Here is a 13,415-nt window from a genome sequence, read left to right as displayed (position 1 = left end):
ATTATTATTGTTAACAACCACAAATTAGGCACCCTATTAACAATTATGTATAATAAATTATTAACATTTAACAAAGTGTGCACCATAAGTTTAAAAAAACGACATTAAAGTGATGGTAACTCTAAGCATATAACTAACTAAAGGATATACCATTGCTAAAAATAAACATTAGCTTCAGTCATCATTTACTAATAAAACTGCGTTAATCTCACCCTATCGATGCCGAAACTATATTGCTAACTCAGCGCCTCCGCCCACCCACGGCACATCGCTCTTCTCCAATGAGGTGACGTTTCCACCTCTAAATCAATAGCCGTGCTTGGATACAAAACACTGTCAGTTGACACGCACAGCTATTGGTTTAGGGATGAAAACGTCACCTCATTGAAGAAGACCGATGTGCCGTGGGCGGCTGTAGGCACTGATTTAGCGATATAGTTTCAGCACAGCTAGGATGAGATTAACACAGTTTAATTTAGTAAACGATGACTGAAGCTAATGTTTATGTTTAGTGATGGAAAATCCAAGCGTTTGTTATACGCTTGGATTTAGCATCAGTTTAAAGATAAGGTGGAAGTTGTCCTACAGTAACACATTGTTCTAAGAAATGTGCTGTATTTTCCTAACTACGCTTTATTTTTATTTTTAATTAAAATACATAAATAATTCAAGTCCAATAACTAATTTTGTACATTTTTGCACACAATAATCAGCTTCCTCTCCTGTCGTGTTCAAAGAGTGTAGTAATAAACGGTATCTACTTCTTTATGCAATACACTTTTTTTTTAACTTTGTACATGTTCATTTAAATGTATTCAAGATAACTTTAGGATTACAGTCTTTCATTCATACAGAAAACATTAGTATATACTTATATAAGTCAGTGTTCTCCACAGGATCTTTATAATGTGTGCACTACCAAGCTTATATTATTAACCACCCGACTACATTTTTAGCCAAACATAATAAAAAAAAATTAGCTAATATTAAAAATAATATTTAAAGCTCAGATTATCATTAAATAAATTTATTCTTAATTATGCAACTAATATGTGCTTTGGATAGCAGAAATGTTATAATATTACAAAGTATTTCACTGCCCTCAGATAAATGTCTTGGGTACGTAAAAAACAATCAGCTCTGTATTGCATGGATAAACACTATTATTAAATATGGTTGATTCACATACAAATCAGCTAGAAGTATAAATGATGTATCTTCTTACAGACAGCAAGCTTGTTAAACTAAGAATCGTGTGAGTTATATGAAATTATACCTGTTCTTTATAATACCTTAAAGGGCCACTAAACCCAAAATCTTTCTTTCATGATTCAGATAGAGAATACAAATTTAAACAACATTACAATTTACTTCTATTATTTATTTTGCTTCATTTTTTAGATATCCTTAGTTGAAGAAAAAGCAACGCACATGTGCCAGCCAATCACACAAGACTTCTATGTGCAGCAACCAATCAGCAGCTACTGAGCATATCTAGAATATTCAGCAAAGAATATCAAGAGAATAAAACAAATTAGATAATAGAAGTAAATTAGAAATATGTTTAAAATTGCATTCTCTTTCTAAATCATGAAAGAAAAAATGTGGGTTTAATATCCCTTTAAAGGGACATTCCAGCCCAAATTGAAATCCACATAGATGCATTTCAGTTTTGAATAGAAACACTGGCGCTCTGAGCAGCTGCTGTATATAAAATGCTGGTGCACTGAGAATATCTAGCTATGTTTCACATGCACGTGCACAGAAAAATATTAACACTAAAACAGTGATAACTTTTACTAGAAGCATTTTTGCTAATAAATTTATATTGCAAATATGTTTCTATTCAAAGATATAATTCATCTATGTGCATTTAAATTTTGACCGGAATGTCATGCATGGGTACCAATCAGTACCCATGCATGAGGTGCACGGAACCTATAACATGTATAAAAGAAACCTCTTTTAACACACTCTGCATTGTAATGTTTTGTTAATAATAGCCAAGGCAACTGCACCCCAGTGGTACTATTAATGTCCATCTTTCTTTAACATACTAACTGCCGATTGGTTGCCCAGCTTCTATAAATCCTAGATGCACTGCACAACAGGTTATCTCTGAGAAAAAGCTACGTTCAGGATGAAACACACAAATGAACCCAGTGTCTGTGTGGCTATAATCCCTGTTTTATTGTATTTTCTAAGGCATTAATAGTGTTCAGAACAATGTATTCTCTTTCAGACACAATAAAAATACTTTAATGCTCACTTTTGCTTTGTGTGAGACATTTCAAGAAAGCTAATAGATAGAGCAAATCTGCTTCATACTTATCACAACAGCAGCAGGATATTATAATATTTAAGACTCTGGTGGCACGTTCTCGTTTATGTAATATACTGCACTACAATGTATTTTTATTTCTCTCTAGCAGCATCTGAATCTCTGTGGCTACTAGTTACAGTAGCAGGCAATTACTCAAGTCTATATTATGCAAGGAACTCATTTAAAAATCACGGGAACACATAATATTATATCAAGTAGTTAAAGAAGCAGGTTTTAAACATCACCGCATTACAAAAGTTTAAAAGACCTATAAAACTACACAGAGGAGCTGTTCTATTATACATTCTTTCTTCTGTACTTTGACATTTTTGTTTCTCTAGAAATGAGCTAAAATATAGTGCAGTTCCAAGCAAAGGAATGGGACGGAAAGAATTCTCACATTATTTTACTTACCCTGGTGCTACAGCAGGCGGAATAACAAGGATAAACTGCAGCTTAGCATGATGTAGCGCCTCTCCAAGGTGTGTAAGCAAATGTACCAGCTCCCTGCAGAGTAAAAGGAATAGTTTACCATGGTGCAAAGCAATCTATCACAGGAAGATACAAATCTCTATTTACCTATTTCAATAAATAAATAAATGTGTTTTTAAAAATGCTCATTGTATTAAAGGGACAATAAATGACTGGGCACATCTACAACAACATGGTTAACAGTGACCATAATATTATTCTTCCGCTGTGTCTGCAATGCTTTTTAAAGCTATTCTCCTATTTTAACACTTTACAGGTGCCGGTTTGTGACTCGCCATCTTGGAGCTTAGGTATTCTCACTCCCTGTAAAAGAAATTGTGCACATTCACAAATCAAGGGCATTTTTGACTAAATGTATAATAGCGCTGTGGAGTCTGTTGCGCTCTACAAATACCTGATAATAATAATATAGAGATGTTCATGATATATTCTGGTCAGCTTTTTACAATGATGTTGAATCTCTTTCAAGTGCTTTAGCATATGAGTATGATGTCTGTTTAATAGACACCAATGCAATATGTTATTCATAATTTTAAATTGATTTTACTTTTTTTAAACTTATTTTGTACAGTGTCCATTACTTCCTCTCACATCCCTACAAGGATGCTTGTGTATTTGCATGAAGACTTAAATAGCTCAAAGTTATAAAACCTCTAGAGTAAGATATGCTGGTTTACTATTACGTGAATGCTAGATAAACAGGGAGTCAGATTAGCCTATGCTCAGAAGAGGCGGAACACAACCTAATTTACTAACATGTCAGCTTTCTTATTTCCATGAGGGCAGTGGCAATTAATTAATTAATTAATTCACCCAATCCAAAGTTACAATCATTTTAAAAACAAAGGGGCATGAAACAAATTTTTTTTTTATTTCATGATTCCAATAGAGCATGTGATTTAAAACAACTTTACAATTTACTTCTATAATCTAATTTGTTTTGGTCTCTTAGTAGTATCCTTTGTGGAAAATAACACCTAGAGGTTTAGGAGCTGGTGATTGGTGGCTGCACACATATGCCTTATGATATTGGCTAACCCAACGTGTTCATTGCTTCTTCGACAAAGGATACCAAGAGAACAAAATTAAATAACAGAAGTAAATTGGAAAGTTGTTTAAAATTGTATTCTCTATCTGAATCTATATATATATATATATATATATATATATATATATATATATATATATATATATATATATATACACATATACATACACATATACACACAATCACATACAGAAGTAGCAGTCAGTTCTCATTGAAGTTGGATAAATGACAAAGGTTTCTGTAACATTCAACATTTATATGCCCCCCTTTCTTCACATAGCTCTGTGAGACACATCAGCCCCAAAATGTCCCTGAAAAAAATGTCCCTTTCTCCACATCCAGGGACTGATGACTACTTCTATAGTATTATCTTCACATTGCCACCGTAAATTTCAGGGAGTGTTACAAATGTTATTACAGTGACAATTTCACTATAGTTTCACACTCTGCCTCTGTTCACTACAAAGATGTGCATTCAAACGATGAAGTACAGAAATAGATCTCTAACAAAGCAATACAGAAAAAAATATCAATGGTTTGAATATGTGCTCCAAAAAAGGAGCAACTAAGTAGTGACACAGCAGTATAAAAGTGCATTAATTCACAAATATAAAAAAAAAATAAACAGTAAAATCTGCTGAGCCCAAAAAACTTGTGATAAAGGACGAATTGACTTTGCATTAATTTATCAATATTGCCTAAAAATGTTGCACATTTCTGTAAGCGTGTAACATTGCTCTGGTTGGATGGAAAGACTGATTTAACTGCTGCCAACAGAAGGTGCCCGCTACTTGTCACAGAAGAACAATGGGAAAGAGAATGAAGGGGAGTACCTAGGATTTTTAGGATGAGTTTAATGTTCTAACAGAGAAACAGCACAGTGTTTTAGATGTTGTTTTTTGTTGCCTCTTTTTAGGGGGAATGTTAAAGGGGCATAATAGTAAAATAATTGGTTTTTCTAATTTGTTAGAACATGTCATTTTAAGATTATCGACCCTGCATTACTGTGTGTTTAACCCCTGCAGTCAAGGACATTCTACTTTCCAAGTTTATTCAGTTTTCAGCATTTGGTAAGACCAGAGTAGATAAGAATTCCTCCTGATACCGCCATAAGTAGTTACAAATGGAAATGTGCATTAGGATCCTTTGTGGAGATCCGAATACGTAAATAGACAGCAGCTTGTGCTGTTCGGATCTTTTCGGAGCCAGATTTATTCTTATGAAAGATCACCACTCTAAGACCTGTGCAAAGCCAGATCTTAGTGTGGTGATCTGAAAAGAACTGAATGCCACACAATTAAACGAAACTGCCGAATGCATGTCTCTATTGTTTTGCATCTTGTGGCAAATCTGTTGAGTTTATGCTGATGGTGTTTTCTCTTTGTGATAAGACTCCAGTCGCACAAGTGTTAAGTAGTGTATATCAAACACAGTCGTCCAGATAGAAAACTGCTCCTTAGGGCTGTCTCCCTCCACGTAAGCTCCAAATGTACAGCTCTGTTATATGAGCAAACAAATACGGACTTGACACAATGGGGCCAATTTATCATGTGTCGGGTGGACATGATCCGCTGTAGCTGATCATGTCCGCCGACATCGATAAATGCCGACAGCATACGCTATCACCATTTATCATTTCGTGTAAAATGCTTGTGCAATACTGCACCCTTCATATTCGCGGCCAATCAGCTGCTAGCATCCGATCCAATCGGATTGATTGCTATCCACCACCTCAGAGGTGGCGGACGAAATAAAGGAGCAGCGGTCTTAAGACCGCTGCTTCTTAACTTATGTTTCAGGGGAACCTGAAACTACGGGGGTAGATTGAAGCATCCACTGCTTGATAAATCTACCCCAATGTCCAGATCCAGAGCTGTGGGTGACCCCTAGTAACGATACCCGTACAGAGGGAGAAACAAACAGTCCCAAATGATAGTCAGTTCAGACTTTTGAAGGAGAAACTGGCAAAAGTGACTAATAAAACTGTAATAAAAGTAAATACAGTGTCTTCACGTAGCTGTATGCTCTCACACAGATGAAGCAGGATTGGACCTGTGTAAAGCATAAGGCCACAACCACATGCATTTGGCAGTTTCGTTTAGTTTGGCGGCATTCAGTTCTTTTCAGATCACCGCAGTAAAATCTGTATTTGCACAGATCTTAGCGTGGTGATCTTCCACAAGAATAAATCTGGCTCCGAAAAGAGCCGAACGGCACGAGATGCACATTTGACGTGTATATTACACAATTTTTGTGAATTTTAACAATCTACGCTTAGATCTGTCCTTGGTGTGGCGCTTCTTCCCCACTTTTTGTTTTTCCAGACCGTGTTCATTTCCACCTGCTCCAATGAGGATTCTTAGAAGCATTGCCTCCAGGACATTTCTGGGATTAGATACTTATTGGATCTCTGCGCTGCTACACTGGTATTCCCGTGCCTGTGCCGGTTATACTCCTATTTCTCTAGAATCTCCTATCCTATACAACTGTTTTTTTTACCTGTCATGTCCATAAACTAAATGAATCTGTGAGACACAGCTGGCCAATTAGCACCCTATTATGCAATGACTTCTGTGGCTTGTGGAGGGCTATTTATAAACATCACACCTGTTAATTCTTCACTTTACCAATATGATGATGAAGAAAAACAAAATGGTGTTATGTAGGGAGAGACACACATAGACCTACCTACACAAATTCCAATGAAATAAATGGTTTATTACACAATTTGCTACATATTAGTGCCTACTGGTTATTTTGTCTGATATGTTTACAATTCCTGCTCATATAAACATTAAATCTAGTGCCTTCCATGTTATGACATTCTACCTATTTAACGTATCACTTGTTAGGTGACTTTGTACCCTGGCTAATAACTCACACGTCTATTCTAGCACAAATGACTCCTAAAATCCAGGCAGGGGATAATAGATGAGGTCTGGCCTTGGGAGTTTATTTTCCTGTTTGCCAGAGCAGGTGCTTGTTGAAAACCTTTCATAGATCAAGCACTGCGAGAGCTGTCAGCGCTATGTGGCGCTTGTCACCCGTTCACTTAGCCAACCAGCTGCTTGAAATGCGCACTTCATCCTTAAATCTCTGGGGAGTCAAGCTTACATTTTCATTTCAAATACTCTGTTTGTCTTCAGCTTTATAAAGGTTAATGGGAATAGCTTTGTCTACATTCTTGTGCTATAGGAGACTGAAGGCTGGGAAGTGGGGGTGGCTGGAGAGCTATTGCTCATATATAAACGTCTTAATCATTTATAAGGTGTCTCACACATTACAGTTGTAGTTCATAGGATTGGAGCCCATTAAATGCAGCTTTAGAAATATCACAGCACTTTCTTCATTAGAGATTCCCCCTAAAACTAACAAACTTCTGATGCTAACAGAATTATCAAGGCCATTCATTTAAGTCTTTTACGTGCCTTGTATTTTGTGTGTTTAGCGTCTTCTGATGTATGTAACTGGATTGGTAATTTACCTTTCCTAACCGTTGCAATGGATGTGAGCAAACACTGTTATATCTTCATGCATGAAAGTCACAAGAGCATGTGACAGCGATCTCTCATACAGACTCCAGCATTCAAACCTCTTATTGTATGCAGTGGTATATATCGTTTTTGTGCTGCCCTAGGCACTGGGAAATATGCTGTCTTACAAATATCTATGTTATGCTTTATATATTTCTCACAAATTAACTTTATTTAATTAGTTCATTTTTATTTGTTTACTTTTCTTTATTAAAGAGACATGAAACCCAAAACATTTCTTTCATGATTCATAGCATAGAATTTTAAAGAACTTTCCAATTTAGTTCTATTATCAAATTTGCTTCATTCTCTTGGTATTCTTTGTTGAAAAGCATACATAAGTAGGTTCAGGAGCTGGGAGCTAGTTGTGGCTGCACATATATGCCGTTTGTTTACCAATGTGTTCAGCTAGCTCCCAGTAGTGCATTGCTGTTCCTTCAACAAAGGATACCAAGAGAATGAAGCAAATTAGATAATAGAAGATGGAAAGTTGATTAAAATTGTATGTTCTATCTGAATCATGAAAGAAAAATGTTGTGTTTCATGTCCCTTTAAGATAAAACTTTTCCCAGCAGTTATATGGAACTGGTCACATATATCAAATGACAAGAAATACTCGCATTTTCCTTTGTTTTTTGTTATCTTAATACAAACTTAAATGAACCGTAAAGTCAAAATTAAACATTCACGATTCAGATAGAAAATACAATGTTAAGCAACTTTCCAATTTACTTCTATTATGCTTCATTCTCTTGATAACTTTTTTCGAAGGAGCGGCATGGCATTACTGTAAACTAGCTGAAAACAGAGGGTGAGACAATAACAAGAAGCATATATGTGCAGGCACCAATCAGCAGGTATCTCACTATAGTGCATTGCTGCTTCTGAGCCGAGATAAGTACGTTTTTTAACAAAGTATACCAAGAAAACAAAGCAAGTTTGACAATACAAGTATATTGGAAAGTCGATTAAAATTGCATGTTCTATATCAACCATTAAGGTTTACTTTACTGTACCTTGTAAACATCTGTAAGTGTACACAACATATGCAAGTGTATTCATTAGGAGTACGAACTATTTGTCAATATCCTACAGACCCATCCCAAGGGCATAAGAGGGGACTGCTAGGTCTCGGTTAATAGCAGCTTCTCATAGCAGGGGTGTGTGTGTTTACAAGTGGGAGTTATGGAACTCCCAGCAGGGTAACACAGTGGAGATAATTAATTTGCAATACAATTAATAACTAATGTTTTTGGAGAGCTCAGGTGTGGGGAGACATATTCCATGGAACCAGCCCACCATATAGTCACACTCATGTGCTAGAGTAGCACATTCCCAACAAAATTACTGGATGTCCAGTGTTAGACATAAAGGTGGAAAAAGAAAAGGCTCTTGAATAGAAGCCTATTGCAATATACAGTACATGTAATAGCAAAAAAAAGGGCCGTTTTAGTGACCACATTTATTTTGCACACAAAGGCAAAGCATACCTAGATATGCGCCATGAACCGCATTAAAACACTGCTAGTTGCACATGTAAAGCATTTTTTACTAATGCAAATGAGGGCCAAAGGCTCTTTTTTCTTTCCTATGGCATGGAGAGCCCACGAAACATTCTAATTACTAGTGGGATATTCACTCCTGGCCAGCAGGAGGAGGCAAAGAGCACCCCAGCAGAGCTGTTAAGTATCACTTCCCTTACCCGTATCCTCCACTCATTATCTTTGCCTTGATCATGAGAGGATGGTAAAGATGGTGTCTGAAGATTTTAATCCTTTTAATGGGTACTTTTCCCTGCAAGCAAGGATTGGGGCTATGCTATGTCCATGTTAATCTCTTTAGTAAGAGTAATGGTGGATATTAGCAGTTAGAAGATGGCGAGGTGGTCTTTGCTTAAACTTCTAACATTATTGCTACCCCTATTATAGAAAGTGTTGGTTACTCTGTTCTTTCTTTTCTATAGGTTCCTGGTAGATATGGTGAAGCTGCCACATCTGAATCTGTTTTAGAGGAAGAGCTGTTATGTGAAAAACATAAATTACGCATACCAGATACATTAATTTCCTTTTGTATAAGGAGAGTCCATGGCATCATTCCTTACTGTTGGGAAATACTGAACCTGGCCACCAGGAGGAGGCAAAGACACCCTAGCCAAAGGCTTAAATACCTCTGCCACATCCCCCATCCCCCAGTCATTCTGTCGCGGGAACAAGGAACAGTAGGAGAAATATCAGGGTATAAATGGTCTCAGAAGAAAAACAAAATTTAGAGGGCTGCCCATCGTAGAACACGAGCAGGGGCCGTGGACGCTCCTTATACAGAAGGAAATTAAATTATCTGGTGAGCATAATTTATGTTTTCCTTCTTAATATAAGGTGAGTCCACGGCATCATTACTTTCTGTTGGGAAACTTATACCCAAGCTCTAGAGGACACTGAATGATAACGGGAGGAACGAAAAGAGAGGGGGACCCTAATCTGAGGGCACCACAGTTTGCAAAACCTTTCTCCCGAAAGCTGCTTCAGCCGAAGCAAAAACATCAAACTTGTAAAATTTAGAAAAAGTAGGAGGACCAGGTAGCCACCTTACAAATCTGATCCATAGAGGCCTCGTTCTTAGAGGCACAAGAGGAAGCCACTGCTCTAGTAGAATGAGTCGTAATCCTCTGAGGAGGTTTATGTCCCGCTGTCTCATAAGCAAAGCAGATAACACTCCTTAACCAAAAAAGATAAGGAAGTCGAAGAGGCCTTCTGTCCCCTACGCTTCCCGGGAATAGACAGCAAACAAGGAAGAGGTCTGTCTAAAATCCTTAGTAGCCTGAAGATAGAACTTCAAGGCACAAACTATGTCCAAATTATGAAGCAAACTTTCTTTCGCAGAAGGAGAATTGGGACACAAGGACGGAACCATAATCTCTTGATTGATGTTGTGGTCTGACACGACCTTAAGAAGAAAACTTAACATAGTATGTAGGACAGCCTTATCAGAATGGAACACCAAATAAGGAGGCTCACATTGCAAGGCAGCAATCTCAGATACTCTACTCGCAGAAGCAATAGTCAGTAGAAAAAGATCCATCCAGGACAACAATTTAATGTCAATCTCATGCGAAGGCTCAAACAGAGCCTGTTGCAAAACCTTAAGAACAAGAATTAGACTCCAAGTAGAAGCCTTAGATCTCAACACAGGTCTGATCCTAGTCAGAGCCTTAACAAAGGACTGTACATCGGGAAGCTCAGAGAGTCTCTTGTGCAGTAAAACAGATAGGGCCAAAATCTGTCCCCTCAGGCAAACGGCAGAAAGGCCCATCTCCAGTCCATCCTGGAGAAACAATAGGATCCTGGCAACCTTAACTTTATGCCAGGAAAATCCACGCACTTTACAAGTTTATAAGTTTATAAGTAGGTTCTCCACACCTTATGATAGATGCGACGAGTAACCGGCTTACAAGCTTGAATGAGAGTATCAATCACTCTCTCAGAAAACCCTCTCTTGGCTAGGACTAAGTGTTCAATCTCCATGCAGTCAGCCTCAGAGAATCTAGATTTTGATGAACAAAAGGACCTTGTTCCAGCAGATCCCTGCGACAAGACATCCCCACCAGATCCGCAAACCACATCCTTCACGGCCATGATGGAGCAATCAGTATCACTGATGCCTGCTCTTGCTTGATGTGAGCCACTACACAAGGAAGGAGTGGTAACGTCGGGAAAAGGTAAATTAGACTAAACCTCCAAGGAACTGCTAATGCATCTATTAGCTCCGCCTGAGGATCCCTGGACCTCGACCCATATCTAGGTAGCTTGGTATTGAGACAAGGCACTATGAGATCTATCTCTGGCGTCCCCCACCTGTTGAATATCTCCGCAAACACTTCAGGATGGAGAGACCATTCCCCTGGATGAAAGGATTGTCTGCTGAGAAAATCCGCTTCCCAGTTGTCCACACCTGGAATGTTGATCGCTGACAGCGAACAGCTGTGGGCCTCCGCCCACTCCAGAATTTGAGATTCCTCATTCATTGCTAGGGAGCTTCTCGCTCCTGATTGTTGATGTAAGCCACCAAGGTTATATTATCTGATTGGAATCTGATAAACCCGGGACGAACCCAGAAGGGGCCAAGCCTTCAGAGCATTGTAGATTGCCCAAAGTTCCAGAATATTGATCGGGAGGGAGCGTTCCTCCTGAGACCACAGACCCTGTGCCTTTTTCACACCCCAAACAGCTCCTCATCCTGAGAGACTTGCGCACTTCAGGACAGATGATCTGGACAGAGCCACCAAGAGAGCGATTCTCTCGACTGGTTGTCCAGAGAAATCTGTTGAGACAGATCTGAATGATAGCCGTTTCACTGCCTCAGCATGATCCTGCACGTCCCTGAACCAAGCGTCTGAAAAGAGCGACAGTCTGCCCCCTACACGATCCAGCACCGGATCGGGGGCTGCTTGGATTTATTCCAGGACTGAGCCGGCTTCCAAGTACTCTTGGTTTGCTTGGGCTTAGCAGAGGGCTGCTGTCAATGGGATTTATCAGAACGAAAGGAACGAAAATTAGAACTTTGTCCCTTAGACTTGTTCTTTTTATCTTGCAATAGGAATGCACCCTTGCCCCCTGTAACCGTGGAGCTAATGGAGTCCAGACCTGGACCAAATAAAATCTTTCCCTTAAAGGGGAGGGAAAGAAGTCTGGACTTAGAAGTCATATCCACAGTCCAGGACTTCAGCCAGAGGGCCTGAACTGAAAAGCCAGAAACCTTAGCATTTAGGCGAATAATCTGCATGTTTGCATCACAGATAAAAAAAATTAGCAATTCTCAAGGCTAATTCTTTCCTGGATAACCTCAATCAATTCCGATAAGGAGTCCTACCAGTAGGTAGCTGCTCCAGCAACCGCGGCAACGGCCGTTGCCGGTTGAAACAAGTATCCCGTATGTTGAAACATCTTTCTTAGAAGAGTTTCCATCTTCTTATCTATCGGCTCTCTGAATGACAAGCTATCCTTAAGCGGGATAGTAGTACGTATGGCAAGCGTGGAGATAGCGCCATCCACCTTAGGCACCTTTAAAAGAAGGGGACGAAGGGGAAAAGGAAGATAAAATTCTGTCCCATTCGTTCTTAATAATGTTCACCATCTTTACGGGCACAGGAAAAGTTAAAGGCACTACCCTGTCCTCGTAAACTCTGTCTAATTTAGGAATCAAAGGTTCATCAGGCAGCTTGGCCTCTGGAACCTCTAATGTAGACAGGGCTTCCTTTATAAGAAAACGTAAATGTTCAATCTTAAATCTAAAGGCTGGTTCCTCCAAAGCAGGAGGCTTAGAGGCAGCAGACTTCGTCCCAGAAAGATCACCCTTTGAAGCCTCAGAGTGCAACTCATCCTCGGATAACTGAGACAGAGCAGAGAAATCCAATAAATTACATGATGACCCCTAGGCAGGAAAGCTATGTTTAACCTTCCGCTTGCGTTTAGCAGTTGTTTTTAACTGCACAATAAAATCTGATGGTAAAAGGCCCCCTCCAGATGGAGGATCAAGCATTCTACGGGAAGCTGTGTGTGTAGAAGGAGATGACTGTTGGGTATGCACCTCACGGGACTGCGATTCCTCAGAGGTAGACGGCTCAGTGGTACTAAAGAGGTTAACCTTCTTTGACCTAATAACGTTGTCAAGCCATGTGGAACATAGTTTAGAGGGTAGGCATACCAAGGCCTGATCACAATATAAACAGGTATTACTATTTGGAATAGAGGGAGTACCCTCAAGTATCTCAGAATCCTCCATAGTTTAAGCTAATGACAGTAGGACACAGAAATAAAACAATGTTTATTTCTCAAAAACGACACCTTTATACTCCCAATGGTTGGGGCGCTAACCACCTCCTAGACCCAGACAATACAGAGAAATAGCATCTTCTCCGGCAGCCAGCTCGGTCAGGAAAGAGGAAATGAAAGCGAGACCACACCCGGTCACATGGTGCACAAGGCAGGACCACCCCTGCTATGAGAAAAAGCATACCAAGCTA

The 13,415-nt window shown here is 39.1% G+C and overlaps 1 protein-coding gene across 1 annotated transcript in view; it reads right to left on the bottom strand.

Moving 5' to 3' along the window:
* Positions 1 to 13,415, bottom strand: part of CHID1 (chitinase domain containing 1) — a 1,450,539-nt gene that overhangs the window by 1,015,953 nt on the left and 421,171 nt on the right. Inside the window, exon 8 of the mRNA XM_053720199.1 lies at positions 2,738 to 2,830. Coding sequence (XP_053576174.1) covers positions 2,738 to 2,830 — 93 coding nt within the window. The remainder of the gene's footprint in view (positions 1 to 2,737; positions 2,831 to 13,415) is intronic.

The sequence above is a fragment of the Bombina bombina genome, chromosome 7 (assembly GCF_027579735.1).
Source record: "Bombina bombina isolate aBomBom1 chromosome 7, aBomBom1.pri, whole genome shotgun sequence".
Lineage (NCBI taxonomy): Eukaryota > Metazoa > Chordata > Amphibia > Anura > Bombinatoridae > Bombina > Bombina bombina.
This window is presented reverse-complemented; position numbering and strand designations above follow the sequence as displayed.